Genomic DNA, 22,079 nt, shown 5'->3' with positions numbered 1-22,079 from the left:
CTCTCTTGCATTGGCTGGCCCGCCTCATTTTACGTTGCAAGTCTATCCACTCCAAAGCCCGCCTACAATTTCTCAAGCTAGCCCAGCTTTAACTTTGTGTAAAATGTTTGAAAGAACCATTAATTGGAAAGAAAGACGGGTCTCCTTCCCCCTAAATAATGCGCAGATGCTCGACCTCCGTTTGGATTAGCTGTTTTTGAAGATATACAGTAACAAAATTTTTAGATTATATTTTGAGATATTTTTAAAAAATATTTTAAAATATTTAAGAGTAGAAGAGTTTCTACAATATATTTTGAAATATTTTTTAAAATTTTAAAAAAATTTAAATTATTTTTTAAAGTACATTTTAAAAACTTTTATTGTATTTAAAAACCACTCCCATCCATTAAAAAAAAAAAACTCTTATTAATTTAATCCTCTGAACCTGGACGCAATCCAGTGTCAAAGGACAAGATAATCATAAACTCCCCTTAGTAATCCCGAGACAGACAAAAATCAGTTTGTGATTGTAGTGCCACCATAGTTTGTTTGCATGTGCCGTGTGTACTCTTACAGATATTTATATTCAACACTGTTAACCGTAGGATTCATCAATGACTCCGAAAAAGTAAGAAAACAAGGAAGGATTTTTATCAGCAATTATCTGAGCTCCACCATGCCTGTAGAAAGCTTGTTCAAAGAAGTTGAAGTCCCTCAACAGAAAAATTACAAAGAAATCATTTTTCCAAGAGTTCTATCCCCGAACCCAAATGGACTACCATCCTCATCTCCTACTCTTCCACTATTGACTGATGCCATCAAAGAAAGCAAGCCATGGCTAGAGTCACTTCTCCACCAATCCGGGGCTCTTCTTTTCAGGGGGTTTCCTCTGACCACTGCTTCAGACTTCAACAACGGTGTTGAAGCCTTTGGCTTTGATGAATTGCCCTACGTTGGTGGTGCTGCCCCCAGGACTAATGTTGTTGGCAGAGTTTTCACGGCTAATGAATCCCCTCCTGATCAGAAAATCCCTTTTCATCATGAAATGGCCCAGGTTACTACTTTCACTAAATTTTACTCTTTGAAGAAGATTATTGTCAAAATTTCTCTTATTAGGCCATTATTTGAGATATTATTGTTTTTTATTTTGCTTCAACTTTTTCGGTCTGATTAGTCAATTTGGTATCTGGTGATCTTTATTTTTTCTCGAAATTTTCTCTGTAATGATTTGACCTTGTTTTACAAGGTAAAGGTTGGATTTTTAAGCATATATTGAGCTTGTTCCAGGTGCTTCTTTTTTCTTTTTTCTTTTTCTTTTTTTTCCATTTTCACATGTGGTTTAGTGAACTTGCATGGACACTGGTGGGGTGGACTTAAGTTTGGTATTCCCTTCTAATATTCATGTTGTTTTGGTATGCCAGGTTCCCGAGTATCCATCCAAATTGTTCTTCTTTTGTGAAGTTGAGCCTGGAACTGGGGGAGAAACTCCAATAGTTCTTAGTCATATTGTATATGAGAGAATGAAAGAGAAGCATCCAGAATTTGTTGAGAAATTAGAAGAACACGGGTTGATATATATACGTGTTTTAGGAGAGGAGGATGATCCATCATCTCCAATTGGTCGCGGTTGGAAGTCTACATTTTTGACCAAGGACAAGTCTGTTGCTGAGGAAAGGTTTGTGTTTTGTCTCTTGTTTGGATGTAAAAATCACTTGTTCTGCTTAGGTATCTTGCTGCACTTTCTTTATTTTGCTTGTGATTGGATGAAAGCGTAAAGATTGGATCAAGCCAATCTTCCCCCGCAAGCACATATTGCAAAATCTAGTTAAGTCCAAAAAAACACACCCGGGGAGCTGAAAGTGTAGAGATAAAAGGAACATCTCATAGACTATTGCTGTTGCCGGCTAGTTATTTGTGGTCATGACTGATAGATGAAACATCAGGTAGCAGATGCACTGCCATGTAATAAAGGCGTCCTATTGCATATCTTGTTAATTCTGAAAACGACAGTTTATGCAACTAGAATTATCTCTCATTAGAGAGCAGAAGGAGCTGGCATGCGATCTTCGGTGTATTTTGGAGTGGATTAAGTGCCAACAGTGGTGTATCAATGGATACAATTCAACACATTCATACGTCTTACAGAACCTCAGTTGAAGTACATATTGCGGAAGTAACCGTCAACAACGCGAATTTTGCTTGTTGCTGATAATGCTAAGTTTACTCCTTTTGGTTGTTAACAATGCAATATCTGCTCTTCCCACCATCAAAGGCTTGCATCTTTAATCTCCTTAAAGTTCAAATGAGTTAGTATAATTACAAAGTTCCTCTACTATCTCATCTTCATCTATATTTTGTGTCGTTGAACTCTTGAATTTGATCTGGAAGTCAACAAATAGCTCATATTTGACAGGGCTGCTAAGCTGGGAATGAAGCTGGAATGGACAGAGGATGGTGTGAAGACAATAATGGGCCCTATTCCTGCTATTAAATTGGACAAAACAAGAGAGCGCAAGATATGGTTCAACAGCATGGTAGCTGCTTATACAGGTTGGGAAGATAAGCGAAATGATCCTGTAAAGGCAGTCACTTTTGGGGATGGGAAACCTTTGCCGGCTCATATCATCTATGACTGCCTGAGAATCCTAGATGAGGAAAGTGTTGCCATACCATGGCAGAAAGGGGATGTGTTACTAATTGATAACTTAGCTGTTCTTCACTCTCGAAGACCATTCAATCCTCCTCGCCGCATACTTGCTTCATTATGCAAGTAAGACTTGCAGAAAGAGTCTTTCTTGTGGTTTGCAGGTGCCTAATTGTACAAGTAAGAGTGCTTGCTCTATGTCCTCGCAGAACAACGAGCTTTTGCTTTTTTTTTGGAGATACCTATTTCTCTTGCTATTATACAACAGTAAGAAGTACTATTTCTCTTGCTGAAGCTGCTCTGCCTTTGTAGATAGATAACAAAATACAAACAGCTCTGAAGCACACTAGCTTCAACAGTTAGGGAGAATTAGCTTTATATGACCTATTATTAATAGTGCAATTCCTGCTGTATCATCAAGCACTATGGATAATTGTTAGTAGCTCTTATATAACCTGAAAAAAAATAAACGCCATGCATGTTGCATTTACATTGGCTTGCTTGCTTGCACCCCCGTCATCGTATGTTTAAATGTCAAGTAACAGAGGAAGCTAGGCCGTAAAAGGCAAAGATCACGATGTTTGAATAGCACCACCGAAAGATATGAACTTTGGTGGACAAGGGGCCTGCAACCGTTTGTGGCGGTTTGTGCATTTTCCAACAGCGCGTAACATTTTTTGCACGTCGCGTAACTTTCTTTACAGACGGAGTAACTTTAGAACAAATTTTTATGGGTCCCATACATGGCGTGAAAATCGAGTTACATGCTGTTATCTGAGCCGCACAAATTTCTGAGGCTACATCGTGGCCGTGAACCTTCATAAATTGCTGTTATCTGACAACCGTTCCTGCCCCATTTCCGAACTTTGGTCCTGTCACCTAGTTTTCTTGAAAAAGGCGGCCACTTTCTTCTTTCTTCTTTCTTTTTTTTTTTTGACTTTTTTTGATTTGTTCCTATTAAAGGGAGGAATTAAGATGGCCCAAGTTGATGTGTGAGCGAATCACCAATAAGTATCGACTGCAAATACGAACCACTTTTCTAAGACCATGTTAACCTCTATAAGTCGATATTTTACTGATGAGTTTGGTTAAAATGGAAAGAAGAATAAGCAATAGCAGTCAAAAGAGCACGATTTCAGGATATAAATCAACGGAGCGGCCAGGAAAAGCAAGACAAAGCACAAAGCGCAGATGAAGACTTTCGCGTCTGAACCTGCTTTGCCATCTAATAAAGCAATTCTGAAAAAAGTCTTAGAAAGTCGAGTCACAATCGGGGTCTTACTTTATTTCAGATCCATAAAACCTTCGTAACAGAAGCTGATTAATGGATTTAACTAATATAACACCAATGACCACAGGAGGAGGTGTTCAAACTGATAACCATTTGTTCATGTCACTCGTTTTTCAAAACCAACAGAAGCCGCATTCCTCTTCAGTTTCCCATTTATACATACAAAACTTTCCTTTTCAGAGGCAAAGTTACAAAAGAATGCTACAATGAAAAGGGATTTGAAAACAGGAAAAAGAGCACGAGGGTCCGTCCATATATAATTGAGGCGGATGAACTGTGCAGCTATACAAACCAAAGCAGCGAGTAGCAGAGAAGAGACTATGCAGGAAAATGTTTTTGAGTAGCACAACTGGAATATTGGAACTCTGCTTCTGCTGCCTATCTACCTTGAACAAGGCCGCTAAACACTTGGCTATTTCCAGAAAGAGTTGCTTCCCATTCAACAGAGGACAACTGGATGTGAGATAGTGATATCACAACTTGCTTCATGTCTGGTCTAAGAACGGGATCATCATCCACACATTGTTTTGCCAGCATAGCCATCTAAACAACATTGGGATCAAATAACAAGGTGAGTTATACTGGTTTGCACAGTACGACTATGGTCCATCAAATACACCCTCAAGTAAAATATGTATTCATATTCATTTTGTTATAATCTGTCGGGACTTTTCTTCCAAGGAGGAGACAGCTTTAGTTTCCCCCAACTCTAAACAAATTTCACTGAAAGTTGTCTCTAGTGTCATTGTCTAAAATTTTTGAACCCAAAAGACAGCATTTTTAGGTTAATATGTTGGTCATTTACCTTAAAAAGGCAGTCATGTGGATACAAATCCATGAGATTGGGATCAACATGTTCTCTTAAACTTGACATACTCATGGAGTCAGGTGAGTTCCTCAGAGCTGCCAGCATCTGCAGTTTAAGAAGATTTAGGGGAATGCAGTAGCTTTTGTTATGAAGTTTCATGCATAACTTGTCTCTCAGCACCTTAGGACCATGTTATGCATAACAGATATAAATGTAAAGAAATTAACAAAGGCGATTCAAAATCAATTTAAGTTTAAAAGCTTAGTTGCAAGCAGGAAAGTTGTTATCACTGAACAAGTTTAAGAAATTATATTGGGCAGCTGTCTTTCCAGCCATAGATATGCAAACATGCATAATACAGACCAGGTTCTCCTGTAGCTGCCAACATCCATGCAACTAAGTCATCGTTTCCAGAATAGGAAGGAGAGAAGCAACTTTTCCTCTCTTATTAAACTAAGTGGTTGATCCGTTAAATATGTACTACACCATATTTACACAGAGTGTCAAGCATATTAAGCAAAGAATATGCTGCTTTTATGTGCATGTCAATTAGTAAATCATATTAATCTTTTCAGGAAAAAGAAACAGCTTGATGAAGAAGACATGAATAGACAGAAAGAAATGTATCGGCTCCGCTTGGATTAGCTGTTTTTGGAGGTGTTTTTTAAAAACTTTACTGTAGCTTTGTATATGAAAAACTTTTACTGTAGATGTTTTTGGATTGTTTTTAGAGGTATTTTTAAAATATATTTTTGAATACTTTTATAATTTAGAATTTTGTTGAGATTCTTTTTAAATATATACTGGCTCTGTTTCTATATATTAATGTTTATTTATTTATATATATTATATTTTTATTTCAATTTTGTTTTTTAATATGTATATTATTATATATTTAATATACATATAAAAATATATATATTAATATACATATTATAAAACAAAATTGATATGTATATATTTATATATTTATATAAATATATATAAATATATTTTAAACAAATATTAATATTTATATATCAATAGATATATTTATTTCAATTGTTATAATATATATAATATACATATTAATATGCATAATTTAAATTACATATTAATATTAATATAATTTATATATATAATAAAATATACATAATTGAAATATACAAATTAATATATATTAATATACATATTATAAAACAAAGTTGAAATAAATATATTTACATATTTATATAAATATATATAAATATATTTTAAACAAAATATTAATATTTATATATAAAAATATAATATTTATTTCAATTGGAATAATATATATATATTATACATATTAATATACATAATTGAAATATATTAATATTACTATAATTTATATATATCTTATATTCATACTTGAAATATAAATATCAAAATATACATATTAATATATATATTAATTTGCATATTATAAAAATATTTGAAATAAAAATATTTATAAATTTATATAAATATGTATAAATATATTATTTATATAAATATATAAATATAAATAAATAAATATAAATATATTTATAAAATATATGTAAATATATTTAATTATATATTTTTATATTTTGTATTAATATTTTATATAAATATATATTTATTAAACAAAATATATTTTTTGTATATAATATTTATATATATAAATATTTTTGTATATTAATTTTTGTATTAATATTTATATATGTATTTATATATTTATTAAACAAAATATATTTTTTTATACAATATTTATATATTAATATATTTTATATATATTTGGAGTTGTTTTTAAAATATTTTTTTGGATATGGTGTTTTTGAAGTTGTTTTTGTAAAATTTTTACTGTAGCATTGTAGATGAAAAACTCTCAAATCCAAACGGAGCCATATTTTTTTCTCTCTTGCACAGTACATTAGTGGTCTTTTTCCAATGTTGCAGTATAGTGCACTACATTACTCAAATTTGAGAATGCTTTCTTCCTGGGAGAAGCAATTTTCACATGATTGTGTTCACCAACTTATAAGACCAATATGTTTAATAGTGGAATAGCAGAACTTACAATAGATGCCAATGACCTCCTATCGGCACTTTTTGGTGCAATGCCTTGGGTGCGGGTAATGGCTTCCTTTCCTGATATCATCTCGAAAAGTACAACACCAAATGCATACACATCACTCTTATTAGTTGCTAGTCCATCCCTTAAGTATCTGCAGAAGCAAAAGAAGCAGCAGTGACAACATTGAAACAATATTGTTAAAACTTGTTATAAGTGATTTACAGTCATGGCATATCAACTTACTCTGGGGCTAGATAACCAAAAGTTCCAACAACAGTTGTCGCTGATGCTTCTCCATCATTGGTTTTCCCAACAAGTTTTGCCAAACCAAAATCTGAGATCTAAATTTGAGGAAGGAATTCAACAACTGAAGAAAGTGGACATAAAACAAAATGAAATGATAAGGGCAATGATTGAAAACCTTTGCCCTAAAGGATCCATCCAGCAGGATGTTACTTGTCTTGATATCTCGATGCACATAATGAGGCTTTGTGTGCTCATGTATATACTCCAGGCCTCTAGCAGCATCAACAGCAATCTGAACCCTCATGTTCCAAGAAAGTGCAGTATGACCTGTCCAGTCAATGAAGAACTGCCATATAAACAGAATGGGTTTGCAAGAAAATATTGTCTCCAGACCAGCCAGCTCCAACAACAGTAGCAGCAAGTGACTAGATATAATAAGAACAATAATGACATCCTGCCGGAGACTCTAAATACCAATGGAACATTGAGGTATGAGTTTCAGACATTATGAAGAAATAATATTCAGCTGTTTGATCAGAATCATACCAAACTTTCTTTACGCATAATGCTAATGACCATATACTACACAGAAGACAAAAGGGATTTCAATTACCTAAGAAGTTAAGAAGTTACTACAACTGTATTAACTTCTTTGTTTGGAAAGACATATGGATAATGCATGATCTAGGAATTACAAGCGAAAAACCAAAATAAAAAAAGGAAAGACTACATAAAATGGAATCCCACCCTTGTTCTGGGGATCATGCAAGTGGCTGTTGAGAGAACCCTTTTGGGCATGCTCATAGATTAGGAAGAGTTCATCATCCGTGGCCGCATAACCAATCAGTTCTACCTTCACAATACAAATTGATACCCCCAAAAAAAAAGAAGGTCAAGATGATGCCAAAAGATCATTTAGAAAAGGCCAAAAATTACACTTCTTAGGAAAATAATCCGCAAAATCATTACCAAATTGGTATGATGAACCTTGCACAGCACTTTCATTTCTGCTGTAAATTCCTTAGTCTTTGTGGTTGTCATCCTTTTGATTGCAACTTCCTGAAAATTTGTAGCATGAAATAGAGGGACTAGGAAAATATTCTCACAACTGGAATTGAACTTTAGCAGAAGCACTATAAAAGAGTCAAGAACCTGGTCGCGAAGAAGGCCGTAGTACACAGGACCATATCTTCCATGCCCAAGAAGATTAGAGTCCGAGAATCCATCAGTGGAAGAGAAAATTTCATCATATGTAAAAACTACGGGCTTTTCCATGTCAAAGACATCGGTGCCTATAACTGCAGAAATCAAGAGAAGAAGGCAAATCGAATTTGCAAAATTTCATGAAGAAAATGTCACAGATGTCATTATGTGAGTGCATGAGATGCAAACTAGATCTCTGCTCCCAATTGAAAACCAATTTGAGAGGAAGTTACTTCAGGCCATGTGAGCTAATGAAGTGAAAAAATCCTCTAGCAGGAAAAAAAAAACTTTGCACAATAGACTTACAAAATTCTTACTAACTGAAGACCTAGTTGTAACATAAGTAATGGAGCCACTTGCAAGACTAACCTTTAGGAATATTCATCTGGCGGTCAGTAGCTTCACCATTAGGCTGTTTCCAGTCCCCTGATTTGCAACAGATATACCTCCCCGAACCACAACAGAAACTCGTATTCCGCAGAATATGAAATTTATGAGAATTTTTTTCATTAGAATTTTTAGGATGACCTACTAGAGCTCCAGAAAAACAGCTTGACGACCTTAAGGAAATAAAAACAGCTACAAGGATGACGACAAGCACCAGACCAACTGCCAAACTTCCAATTATCCACCAATATGGCACATGAGTCTTGTGATTTACCTGTGTAGCTGCCAAAAGTAAATTTAACTAGTAACTAGTTTTCCCAAAATCCCAAATAAGGGGCTTTAATACAAGAAAGAATTGATTGGTCAAAAGTAGTCTTTTCACCAGGAGACTGTGTTTGGAAGCTTTTAACTTATAAAAGGGACCAGACACAGCCCTTTATAAAAGGCACTTCCCTCCAATCAGCTAGTAAACAAGCATAACCACAGCTAGAATTTCCGTCTTGACATGTATCAAACGATCATTAATGCATGCATATACCAAGAATGCATTGTTGCTAAAATCCCAAGAGAATTCCATTTCACTCATTCTTGACTTCTTCATCAACAGCCACCAATTAATAGAAGACATATTGAATGAGAATAGTTAACCATGCTAATCAATCATATCAATGGAGTTAAGGAACCTGAAGACTTCCTTGAAAGTATGGGAATTACTGTGAATAAAAACTGTACCTGCAATATCACTATCAGATGGTTCTGGGACTGGAGCTGGAGTGATGGGATTCTCCACATGATAAGGCTCACCAGGAACTAAGAGACAATAGAATTGGAAAAAAAAAAAAAAGACCAATTACAAGAAGATGGTACTAATCCCATTTCCGTTTCAAGATGAATAGAAACACACTGTCCAAATAATTTCATAAATATGTGTTCAAGGTAAAATATTTGACCTCTAACTTATCAAAATAGGAAACCAAGATAGAAAACAAACTGACACATTACAAAGCTAATTTTGAGAAGAGACTATACAATTACATGCAAACTGCACCAGTACAGCTTTTTCACAAACTAGCATGCATAGTCCTCATTTAGAAGTTATTCACTTGCTTCAGCATACAAAACTCTCCAATGTTTCCAAGAAAGACAGATATCCTGATGGATGTCTAATGTGCATTTGTATACAAGCCAAGACTGATCCACTAAATATTGTTCATGAAGTTACACCACAATAATGTAGACTTCCAAGCATGCTACATAGACTTTGCAGATTCAGAATATACCAGACTCTAGATACATTTACACTCTACCGGTGCAGGTTAGTCATAATATTCTAAATTGGTATGCACATCAAAAGGAGATGAGGGAGATGTTGGTGCTCTCCGAGGGGGTTTGCTCTAAATGAACTTTGGATGCAGAATCATTAAATTGAGATGCTTCATTCATGTAACTCTTGTTCTTGTCAAAAGCATCAGAAGAGATGGACAGTAGTTGCCAGAGGAAGATCAATACTTGTGTTCTAGGAAGACTGTTGAAAAATTATTCAGCATAGTTGAGATGTATTGTTCTAATGTGATAATAATTTCCATATCCTACAAGATATTGCATCATCACGAGTAACACAAGATGCTACAGGTAAAACAAGAACCTCAGGTCCATAATTACTGATGGACAGAGAGAGTCTCTGCTATATGAGTTTTACCAATTTGGAATTCAAAGTGCTAATTTATGTCCAAATGTGCATGCCTTCCGAAACTTCAGGATCCCTAACCTTATACTTGGAATCGTAAGAAACCCATGAAATCACGAAGCAATTGTAATCCATTCTCTCTTAAACTTGCTTTTAACAATAACGCATATCAGAAAGCTTGATTTTCCAACAACAATAACTGCACGAGTTTTGGTGCTAGAAGGGGATTACAAGTAATGTCCACCGTATCCCCCACTGCGATAGAAAGTCAGAAGCATCAAATGGCCAAGATAGGTTGCTCGAGGGGAAAGGGACAGTAACGGATAGACAATTTTAAGGCATTCAGACTCAAAAATGCACATCCTAAGGCATTCAAACTCCAAAATGTCACATCTCTCAACCAGTTGTCATATCACTCTAGCTAGTATGACTAAATGCAGAGTTCATATTATACACTGCCACATGCAGCAAATTCTACAAGTAACCTCAGCTTAATCCTACCTTATTAGACAGATATTGTTGGCAATAAACGATTAATTTTGGTACAAGACTACAATAACTGGTACAAAATACTTTGAATCATGCAGCCCCTATATGTTTTAGAAATAGGCATTAAAAGGAACTCGAGCACAAAATTCAATGCCACTTTGCACAAGTTATCCACACAATCATACAGGACAATTCGTTTCACCAACTTAAAATTCAAGAGATCATTGAAATCGATGAAGCGACAACACTAAAACCCTGTAACGAAAAACACTTTTTCAAATTAAGTAACTGACATCACCAACACAAAAAAAGAAAAGAAAAGGCAATTAGCATACCTGAATTCAAGGGTATGAAGTAAAGTTGTCCAACAGTGACATTATCAGGATTATCCAGCCCATTAGCAGTCACAATACTATCCATGCTGACCCCAAATCTACTAGCTAGAGATTCCACACTATCCCCATCTCTCAACATATAACTCATCAAGTAATTCCACAAACCATTGGAGCAGCCACAAATAAGCCTCAAGGACACAACTGCACCTTTCCTTGCCTCCCTAGTGAAATTAGAAGAGAAATAGGCCAGCCCATTATAGGCCTCCACCACCATATCATAAACAGATCCATTGTTCTGTCTCACAGTGAATGTAGTATTGCTCAAGTACTTCTTGATAGTAGGAGGACAAGAACAGTTCTTTCTAATGAATATGTAGTCTCTACCATTACCTTCAATGGTTATATCTTGAGGCAATACATCAAACATGCTCTGGATCACCGGCAGAGTCTGGTCTGAGGCGGGCTTAAAGGCTAGGAAGGAGGTACATAGCCTAATGGGGTCCGAGCAGTTGAGAGGAACTGGATATGCCGAGCAAAGAGGGACTAATCGTGATATGAATGCCAGTGCTAAAATGATCAGAGTTCTTTGATTTAGACAATCCATTTACTAAAAAGATTGAATCTTTGATCAATCCAGGTTCAAGATATTGATGGAATAGCAGTATATTCAATCAAGAGTAAGCTAAAAATGCAGAATTGTTCAAAAACATGATAATTCTGCTAATTATATTGACTAAGCCTTTGTGTAGTTGGAAGAAGGGGTGTTGTTAATGGTAATGCTGAAGCTAAGGAGGCTTGAAGAAGCAGGGAAGGAAGGAACTAGGGGACTGGGTACAGAGCATTTTGGATTGTTCCTTTTGGGCTAGAGGGAGGGGGGACTGACTGAGCGGTAACTGCTAGGACAGTAAAAAAGGGCAAGGGATGGCTACATTTGTGATCAAGGAGACACACAAAATCATCCATAGATATTTAGAGCTTTTGCTTTAGATAAATAATCTTTGTTGCCTTCTAGTTCTTTTTGGCTGTTAGAGAAAAGGATTGTTGATAATTACCATAAAGAATCTCTCAAAAAATCACCATAAGGAATTACGCTTTACAGAAGTTGCAAATGAATAACTCTTGATGTTGAAATGTGACTGTTGAATGTCTGAATATATCTTATTTATATATACATAGTAAGTTGTCTTGCATGTAAAGATGGCAATATATATACCGTTTGTATATGCATAAGAAATGTTTAAATTTTTTTTGAGAGAAAAGTTACCAAACCAATGAGATATAAAGCTAAAATTTTAAGGATTAATTTTCTATATATTAACTGTGTATGACTTATCTGTTTTGAATGAACGATAGTTATGTAAAATTTAAATTTCATATTTAACTTTTATACATGTACCATAGATTCAACAATAATAATATATGCACTGTAACTATATATATATATATAAAAGATTTACTCAAATTTCAAATTATGTACCAATCATTCCAAAATTTATGATGGTAAAATTGGATTGGATGAAATACTTGTCTTCTTTAATATTTCATGCCATGGCCAAACTGCAGGTTTTTGCTTAAAATAAAATGGTTTAGTTTGATAAGCAACCATTATTGAAGACCCAAGCACGTGTAGTAGGGACATCTCTATGCGTCTGGCTTGCCCGAGGGCAAGGGGCAATAGTTTGGACTTTGGAGGGGTGGATATATATTTTTTCAAGATTTTCCTTAAATAGTAACTTATATGCCCTTTATGCTGCCAAATACCACATTACCTGAATCATCACGATCCAAAAAATGTCAACAGTAAAAAAAAGACCCATAATACTTGAAACATAACTAATAAACTGTAAGTCGAGCTGAAAATCTTACTACTATACAATCTTATAATCTTGATGAGTCTTGTTTAACTATTTGTGGAGTTGTTAAGAAAATAAAAAGATCCTATTGAAGGAAATTTAATGACCTAAGGGCTAAGGGGACCATAATTGGGAATTTTGGATCATAAATTTTGGGAAAAGCAAAGCACGAGTTGGGAGTTGCCAATTGCGAGACTGTCTTTTCTTTTTTGTACACGCAATAAATCATATGCTATAACTACTCTTACTCTGCATTAGGGGCAGAAGGACCTAAATAGGTCAAGGAAAATCCAGTGAACCATCATCGATCCAGACGAGTGCCTATGTACCCGCTTATGAAATATTTGTCGGCACAATAAATTCTATGTAACAACTACTTCTACTCTACACTGGGAGGAGGGCGATCTAAATAGATTAAGGGAAACACGATGAATCATCATCGATCCAAATAGATGTCTATGCACTCATTAGAGAAATATTTTCAAAAATTCTGAATAATAGAATGCAAGTTAATAAATTTGATCTTTTAACCTACGTCCAAATCTAAATAGAGATTTAAAGTTCTCTTGATGGCCTAGGTTGAGAGAAGAAATGGAAACGACAGTTGGTTTGGGACCCACGTTGTGGCGCGGTATGGCGCCAATAGCTTAAAAAATCGCCGATGGCTTGGCGAGGAAATAGACGACCTGAACCTCAATAACAAAATAAACGTTGACTGGAAAGTCAAAGTTAACCCAAGAAGAAACAGAAACAGACAAGCTCCGAGTCATATTCAGCCGAGGAAAAATCGTCTGTGTTTGGTGCATATAAAATAGTGCGGAGCTCGTTTGACCATGTAGGTCCGCACGTGGACTGAAGACAACTGTAAAAATATGCAGTCCAGTATGGCATTTCAAAAGGCTGATGAAAGCATTAGGTAAATCACAGGAGAAAGTTTGATTCAATTCTCCTGGAAGAAATTTTTACTTGCCTCAGAGGGCCCAACTTATATGTCACGCAACAACTTTTGTGAAAATCTTTCTTGTTCACATGACATATAAATCTCGAACAAGAATTTTGCACCATTGATTCATCTTGAAAATGGGTTAATGGAGATGAAACAAACAGGCATAGAAAATGTCTTGAACAACACGCCAGGTATGAGTCATTTTTTCACAAAAAATCATGTGTTTAAATACCGTTGATATGAGAGTTATGCTGGTGTTATGCTCTATAAAAATATTTATAAGTGACTTATGATTTTGGAAATATATGCTAATCGATAATGATGATCGAAGTAAAATTTGTCCAGACAAAAGAAAGAGGAGGACAATTTATAAGAATTCTTATAAGTGACATACGATTATGCATGCATATCCTAACTCGTTATGATAATTAGAATCGAAATCACCCGAATTTTTTATTCTAAAAAAAGAAAACCGAAAAGGGGAAGTACAGAAAGACCGGTTAGCATCTTAAAAAAGGCAAACGCTGCACGAGAAAAGCGGGAAAAAAAGAAAAACCTCGGGGAGGATGGAACACGACATAAGAAATCAAAAGAAAAACGAATTAGGCAATCACAGATGGAATTTTGCATGTGGAATTGATCCAAATTCATAGAAATTTTGAAGCAGCATTTGTGGGACCAATCTTGCATGTGGAATTTTGCTGGCAAACATGTAAGGGCTTAAGGTAGTGTGACACCAGCAAATAAAACGCAAAACGTCACATTGGCTATCCAAAAATTAATCATGTTTTGGATTTTTGTTGGATCATGTGTGATGTGAGACAGTAGTAGTTCAATCTTCCCGCTTTAGCACACAAAATTAAAATAATTATCCAGACTGGATTCTATTTCCATAGTACAGAATGTGCTAAACTTGCTTTCCTTGCACAAGGCCCCACAACCCCAATCGTGTTTGTTCCGACTCTCACATGGTTGGGATGATAAAATGTATCTTTTTTTTTTTTTTTTATCAAATCTTGGCCATCAACCTTTCAAAATGGTTGCTTCCTGCAAATGTTCCTGCCCCATATCCATCTTCGTGCTATGCTATGCTAGCTAGCTACGATCTCCATTTTGCCCGCTTAACCTTATTCCGCATTTTTTTGCAGGGGTTTTTATTACCACTTTGCATTAGTACAATGTGGCTGCAGCAACTTTTTCTCTTGACAGTTGCCACCACCATTTCGGTTAAAATCCAAAAGCCCCAACCATATTACTCAGATGAGTTTATGGATTGTATACAGTTTTTGGCCGTGGAAATAGGTCTGTGTATAATGAATGTATTCAAGATTTCATAAGCCCACACCTCTCCGGTTAAAATCCAAAAGCCCACACCTCTTCTCCCATTTAAGCCCTCCAGCTGCTGTCCAAGAAGGAGGTCTGGGCTTTCTCAATTTTACAGAACTAACTTTTGTCATTGGGCCAAAATTTATTTTTGTATATAATTATGTGTTGCAGATCAGCTAACAGCACACGAATTTTGTTGATAGAAACATTTTCCGTGAGTTGTAGCATATTGGGGCCCCGTTGTTTGATTGTATTGAACTTGCCCACTAAATTGGGTTTCCCTGGTCCAGGCCAATTTTATGTATGATGACAAAAAGCCCACAGTGTTGTAATTTACGTTCGTTTTTCTATAAAAGGCAAATTTGTGGCAACAACAAAGAGTCGGGCAGTGATCATCCAAGGAATGATCGTGATCGTGCTGTTCCTAAGTCAAATAACAAACAAAAGAAAGGCTTTTTTAATTTGGGTTAAATAATTTGGGTTAAAAAAAATTCTTTTTTAACTTTTTTCAATTTAATGGACAAAAACAAAATTAAAAGATGGAAGAAAACATCAATAAATTAAAAATAAAGAGGTTTGATTAAAAAGGGAGTGACAAAAGAAAAGAGGATAGAGAGAGAGTTGAAAATTAAAAAGAAAGAGCCATGAGAGGATGAGATTTTGTAAGAAAAATGGAAAAAAGAAATATGAGTGTTTGCTTTATATAAATAAATTATAAAAAAAAACTAATAAGATGTGATGGTGCAACGGTTAATACATTGGTCTTTTATTACAAAGGTCGAACCGGCCGGTCCGGTCCGGTTTTCAAAACATTGCTGGTGGGCTTTGTGTTTTAAAACTGATAATACGGTCTTCATCTGGAGTTTTCGTGCCTGGGATTGCATACCTCCTAATTATGGGAGTAACCTTCTCAGTTCTCAAGATAAAACGCAGAACTGGTGAATTTCTTGAATATCTCCAAGAAAATTAAGTTGAAAAGTAATAGAAGTCATACTGGTGAGCTGGGGGGTAGATCCTTTCTAAATAATAATGACTTTGGCTTAGCCTTGATATACCTTTTTCCTCAGAAGAGTGAAAACAATATGTAGATTACAGTTCATGGTTGAGATTGAGTGATTTGGCCACAGAAACACTACTACTCTTAACACCAGAGAGACATGAGCTCAAGGGCGGGTAATTGACCCAGACTTTGTAGTAAACCAGTCGTTGCACTGCATAATTTTCCCTTGCCGGGAAGGAGGGAGGAAGGGTTAAGTTAAGATGGAGGTCAACGCATTTGGTGGAACCTTTTGGCTTTTGCTTTTGTGTTGGTTGGTCCATAAAAAGGCATAAACTAACTTTTAGACTCCATGAGCTATGAATGTCATATTTGATTATTTTCTGGGGGGTGGAATGTGGGGAACGAACTTGCTTTAGTTCTCTCATCTCTTTCCTTTAAAAAAAATAAAAATAAAAATTCTCTCATCTCTGGATATGGATGGTTGGGTTTTGCAAGAGCAGAAAGAATTGAATTTTTTTATTTTTTTTTGTTAATATTTTTGGTTTCTTGACTCTTGCCCAAAATTAATTTCCCACGTTTCAAAAAGAATTGAAATGGGACCCTATAAAATCCGTTCATGCAATGTAAGTGTATCTTTTTCGTCGTTTATTATTAGGTTGGAGTAGTACTCGTCAGAAAATGAAAGGAAAAAAAAAAAGCACTCGTCAGAAAATGAAAGAAAATCATATTTTGATGATGACCTACTTCTACTTTTGTGCAGATTATAGCCGTTTCAGTCAATAGATATTCTATCTTTATGGTGGCACCATGAAGAACGCCACACTGATCATCATCGATGCCGTCATGAGTTGGTAGGCAATTGAATAATTAAGCAAGCTTTTTTTTTTTTTTTTAGCAACGATACATTGTATAACCTATTCTATCATAATCTAGGGGGAGGGGGAGCCTAAGGAGGCTTGTGTATTAGGAATTAGTGGGTATACAGACCCAACTAAATCAAGAGAGTGCTATATCACGATCCTTAAATTTTTTTTACTGCAGGTAAAGTTTGAATCCTCATCTACAGTCCAAGGGGGGATTTAATCCCTCCCCGGTGGCCACTGAGCCAAGCTCAACGGTTATTAAGCAAGCTATTCAAGTCCAGGAAGTTCGACATAGCAGCTATTCAAGAACGGAGAATCATGTTGCTCACCCCTCACGAGTTCTACTTTCCAATTTTAACCTTCACTAGCTAACTCACTTGACTCGATCGAAATAGAACTATGGTCCAAGGAGCGTCCGCTGTGTCAATACATAGTTCAGGTGTTAATATTTAGAAAATGTAGAGCTAATTAGGAAAACTTATAAATACAAAATAGAGTACGTAATACCTTGTCTGTACATTTATGGAATAGGTTATACTCTCTCCGTCCCATTTATTTAGTCATGTTCGGAGAATTAAACTTTTTAAAAATAATGATTTGATTGTAATGTTTATGTTTCTCTTTTTAATTTTACTCCCACAAATTTAAAATATAAATTTGATTGGTAACGTGCATATGATCAGAAAGAAGGGTTATATTGAAAAAAAAAAGACTAAATGGTATTTTGACTTTTCTTACATGACAATTATTATTGAAACATTCTAAAATAGAAAGCATGACACTTTCAATGAGATAGAGTGAGAACGTGATTTGAAAGTAGGTTAACAAATGCCCTACCGAGCAATCGCTCGCTAAATCCAACCTAAACGAATTATGAAATTGGCTTCTGGGAAACTTTAAGATGGAACTTCAAAAGGATTACGCGTGATTTTAAGGCAGGAAAATTTGACCTGTGTGAATAGAAGCCTATAGTCAAGCAAAGCCGAATTTGAGTTGAAACATGCAGCATTTTGAGCTTGAATTTTGAAGGAGACTAAAAAGCTAATTAAGAAGTTGAACTGAAGATATGATTGAGTGCATAATCCTGACACGCTCTCTAGAAATAATAATCATAATCAGTGGTAAAGAAAGAAGTAGACTTGGCAAGACCCACAAAAGATACACAGGCAACAACACCTTGTGCCTACAAAATATTGCCCAACTGTTTTTCTTTCTTTTTTTTTCCAGATACATTGCATTAATCCTACCTGGGTGGAAGTAATGAACTTTTTGAAGAAGTGGAAAAAGAGTCTTAAGAGTGGTTCTTATCAACGCCTTTCTTTATTAAGCAACCCATGCTTCTAATTATCACAATGCCTGCATCTGTATCTCCCCTTCAAAGATCCCATGATTACTTCGTGCCCTAGCTTCCATTTTCTATCACAACTTTTTGTTTCTTTTTAAATCGACGTGGCATTCGAAAGTGGGAAAATGGAAAAGGAAGAAATTGCGTATTTGCTTTAGCCTTCGTCGTGGCGACACAACTACCGACGCCTAAGCTCCCCTGGGCCAAACACTCTAGCCAGTTGCAAACCTGCATATGTTTTACAGTAGTAATTTGCATGCTCCTTTTAGGGCAGGATATTATTCGTACCCTGCCAAAGAGAAGGACTCCGACGAAGGACACCATTAAAGGGCCTCTTTTTTTTTTTTTTTTTTTTCCGGGTGGGGGAGGGGAGAATTTACTTTATAGGAAGGCCCAACTGAATCAGGGAAACCTAACGGAGGCTGAATCACCATCAGATCAGACGGATGCATCACATTGATAGCACGTTTATTTAAAGTTCCAAACTCTCTTGGTAATTTGACAGAGACAATAATATGTTTGGGCGGAAAATCCCAAGAGAGTATTTCAACATAAAAGTTTAGGATGATATGTTCCGGATCCTTGCTTTAGATATTAAGCACTTTCTGCTTTGTCTCTATCTCTTAAACCAATCCTACTCATGAACTTAACGTGAGAATGAGAACAAAACAAGCGATGAATTATGCACTTTCACCAACTTTCTAGAAGCAGTAACATCTTAAATTAGTTTAGTTCTCATGAATCTAGTTCCAGATATGAACGTTACTGCCATCCCAGATTGCAAGTAGGGCAGAGCATTAACACATATAGACGGTATGCGGGCCAGAGTGTTGTGTAACACCAAAATGTAGCACCAAAAAGGAGTAAAAAAAAAAAAAAAGGGAAAAAGAGAAGGGACACCAAGCTCTTTATCTGCACAAGACATTTTGATGGAGGCAATCAGTGGAATGAAGAAATTTCTTGAAAAAGAGAACTCAAGAGGGGGAAATCTGAAAAGGTTTCGGACCATAATGCAGGGCAGGTGAGGTGAAGTGAATTGAATGAGCAGAAGGATGAGCATTGGAATCAAAAGTGAGATAAGAATGGACAGCATCAAAACAAGTAGTACTAGCAGTCTACATCAGTGGAGGGAGGGACCTACGAACCAAAGTGCGAAGTCCCCCCCAACAAAGGATAGTAGCAGTAGTGTTTTCTCAATTAATTGATGTCTTGCTAATTAGATCGTGTTATTGAAAACGTGGAAAATTCTTCCACCAAAGGGAAAAGGGATGGAGCAGCCTCCATGGAAACAGCGGAGACTCCTAAAATAATAATTAGTAAATGTTCATCGTGGGCTATCTATTGGCCAATGGCCATTTCACAGCAGACAACTCCAAAAGCCCGTGGCCAAGACAAAACTAGAAGTTCAGAACAAACATTCTAGTGAGTGCATATCACTACAATTTTAGTTGTCTACTTCTGGTAAGCCTTCAATATGATGAAAGTAAAAGAGTTTTTATTTCTTTGAGGGGCGATATAAAGAATGACAAAATTTTTGAAATAATTTAGGGGGCGATGTTAAAAGTAAAGGTAATTGTCAAAAAAATTTAGGCGATGTAAATGGGATGCAAAGTAATCAAATTAAGAATTTTTACAAGCCATATTCATAATTTCCAAAAGTTGAAACAAGGAGTCGACAATTTCACTAAAACTCAAACGGGACATGCTCTTATAAGATTCTTCAATTGGAAGGTTTGCTTGTCAACATTTTCGGTTGGAGCTATGATTTGTTACTCTGAAAGGGAAGTGAATACCATAATGAGTATAGATGGAGTGTGTTTGAATAGCAGATTATTTGAAATAATATTTAGAATAAATGCTGTAATATTTTTGGGATATAATAACATGTATAAGATAAAGATATATTAAAAGTTAATTCTTCAACACATTATGTAAACCTTCTCCTTGCACTCGTACATCAAATCCACCCCAGCCCAAGCGTGTAATTCAGTAATCAGCATGTCGTCATAAGGAACTTTTCAGTCCTATATTATTATATCTTAGAGTTTGTTAAATGGTGCAAAGCACGTAACCTCCTACCCCATATACTTAGCCACATATCCAGAATTTTTGGAGTTTATTTGATGAGTCATATGAGAGACTACTGTTAATTTTCGGTTAAAGATTAAGGCGACAATTACGGTGATGCATAGTTACCCCAAAAAAAAAAAAAAAAGAGAATCATTTTTCCGAAATGAAATATGGTGTCACATCCGGTGTGCAAAATTGGAGTTCATTCTTAATGTGACGGGAATGGTAGCTTTACTTTGGTCTAGTGCGCCATGTCCAAATTCCAATATGCATTCACGTCCCCAGTGCGATAGAAAAACGCATCATTACATGTAGGATTCCCTCCTCTTCGGCTCTTCTTACATTACATCTCCCCAAAGTGCTTTCTTGATTTGACCTCTTTATCACGAGTTGTTCCCCCAAATTCTCTACGCCCGACTACCTATTGCAGCACCACCATGTAGCCCTTTCCTCGCCAAGGACATCCCCTCGTATACTCTGGGAGCATCTCAAAATTTTCACACGGCTCTTGCTAGAGTTTATGCAACCAACACGTCCAGGCAATTGGCCACCATAGAAACCTTAAATTCCTTTTGTATTCAACAGCTCATCAAGACATTAGTTCATTCAACCTCTTTTACGTTGGTTCGGACAAACACAGTTCATCCCATCTCATTTTAACAGGTCGAGTGGTGATAATATTCTATCTCTTGAGATCTCGACGATCGTAAAAGTGACCTGTCAGACGCATATCACTCAAGTTGACTTGATCAAGCACTTAAATCAATTTAGAGATGCGTAGTTCGATTCATTTAACTGAACTATCCAGATCGATTTGGTCTTACTTTTTTTCAGTTGTTGCAAAATGCACGTCCGAGAATCAAATCTCCGGCCTTTGCAGTTAATCCATGATGTGCTCAAGTGCACTCTTGAGGAGCAAATACTGGACTTATGTTACTCCCTCCGTCCCACTTTGATAGTCCTGGCTCTTTTTTCACACAGTTTAAGAAAAAGTAGTTAACTTTGTTGGAAAAGTAAATTTAGATTGCTATTTTCCTAAAATACCCTCACATTAAATAGAGTACAACTTTATGGGAACTTAAATTGATGGTAAAAAAAGAATCAACTCTCATTAAATGGGGTAGGTTTATAGTAACAACTACTTACATTGAATAAGAGCATTTTAGGAAAATTAAAATACAACTACATTCTTCAATTGAAAAGTGGACTACAATTTGGGACAGACGAAAAAGGAAAACATGACTATCAAGGTGGGACGGAGGGAGTATTTATCTACAGAAGTAATATGCATTAATATCTCGAGTGTTCTCACAGCTTGCTTTTGACAAATTGACTTTAAGAGCTTGAAATCTTTACACTAATTTAGAGTTTCACAAGCTGTGAATTATGTGAACTTACTCATACTAGAAATGCAGGGTCATATTTTCTTCTATTCACTAAACTCTCTAAATGTGTAACTTGATTTGAGACGCCAATTTATTTCCTACCGAAACGACCACACGTCCAGTACACACCATCGATTAAAACGCTAAAACAACGAAGCAAACAGAAGAAGCGGTAATTATT

The 22,079-nt window shown here is 35.8% G+C and overlaps 2 protein-coding genes across 2 annotated transcripts; one reads left to right on the top strand and one right to left on the bottom strand.

Annotated features, from left to right (window-relative positions):
• Window positions 1-517: 517 nt before the first annotated feature.
• LOC113768514 (clavaminate synthase-like protein At3g21360) lies at window positions 518-3,116 on the top strand. Its single transcript, XM_027312907.1, has 3 exons — window positions 518-1,036; window positions 1,404-1,657; window positions 2,396-3,116. Exons 1-3 carry the CDS (start codon window positions 536-538, stop codon window positions 2,754-2,756), a joined length of 1,116 nt encoding a protein of 371 aa, XP_027168708.1. The 5' UTR covers window positions 518-535; the 3' UTR covers window positions 2,757-3,116.
• Window positions 3,117-3,885: 769 nt separating this feature from the next.
• LOC113769491 (lysM domain receptor-like kinase 3) lies at window positions 3,886-11,969 on the bottom strand. Its single transcript, XM_027313947.1, has 11 exons — window positions 11,111-11,969; window positions 9,332-9,409; window positions 8,582-8,881; window positions 8,162-8,307; window positions 7,979-8,068; window positions 7,757-7,862; window positions 7,185-7,336; window positions 7,007-7,104; window positions 6,767-6,914; window positions 4,723-4,830; window positions 3,886-4,460 (listed from the first exon to the last, which is right to left on the bottom strand). The coding sequence occupies exons 1-11, from the start codon at window positions 11,712-11,714 to the stop codon at window positions 4,296-4,298; spliced, it is 1,995 nt and encodes a 664-aa protein (XP_027169748.1). The 5' UTR covers window positions 11,715-11,969; the 3' UTR covers window positions 3,886-4,295.
• Between the last annotated feature and the right edge of the window lie 10,110 nt (window positions 11,970-22,079).

Source organism: Coffea eugenioides, chromosome 4, assembly GCF_003713205.1.
Source record: "Coffea eugenioides isolate CCC68of chromosome 4, Ceug_1.0, whole genome shotgun sequence".
In the NCBI taxonomy this organism is placed as follows: domain Eukaryota; kingdom Viridiplantae; phylum Streptophyta; class Magnoliopsida; order Gentianales; family Rubiaceae; genus Coffea; species Coffea eugenioides.
The sequence above is the reverse complement of the archived record's forward strand: the minus strand, read 5'-3'. Positions and strand labels throughout refer to the sequence as shown.

Bases quoted from the DNA above. Each gene is read 5' to 3' on its own strand.
- LOC113768514 (XM_027312907.1), top strand. From the start codon at position 536: ATGTGCCGTGTGTACTCTTACAGATATTTATATTCAACACTGTTAACC. The intron at 1,037-1,403 runs GTTACTACTTTC...TTGGTATGCCAG, and splicing joins TTCATCATGAAATGGCCCAG to GTTCCCGAGTATCCATCCAA. The intron at 1,658-2,395 runs GTTTGTGTTTTG...CATATTTGACAG, and splicing joins AAGTCTGTTGCTGAGGAAAG to GGCTGCTAAGCTGGGAATGA.
- LOC113769491 (XM_027313947.1), bottom strand. From the start codon at position 11,714: ATGGATTGTCTAAATCAAAGAACTCTGATCATTTTAGCACTGGCATTC. The intron at 8,069-8,161 runs GTTCTTGACTCT...ACAAATTTTCAG, and splicing joins ACGGCCTTCTTCGCGACCAG to GAAGTTGCAATCAAAAGGAT. The intron at 7,863-7,978 runs GTAATGATTTTG...TGTATTGTGAAG, and splicing joins AGGTTCATCATACCAATTTG to GTAGAACTGATTGGTTATGC.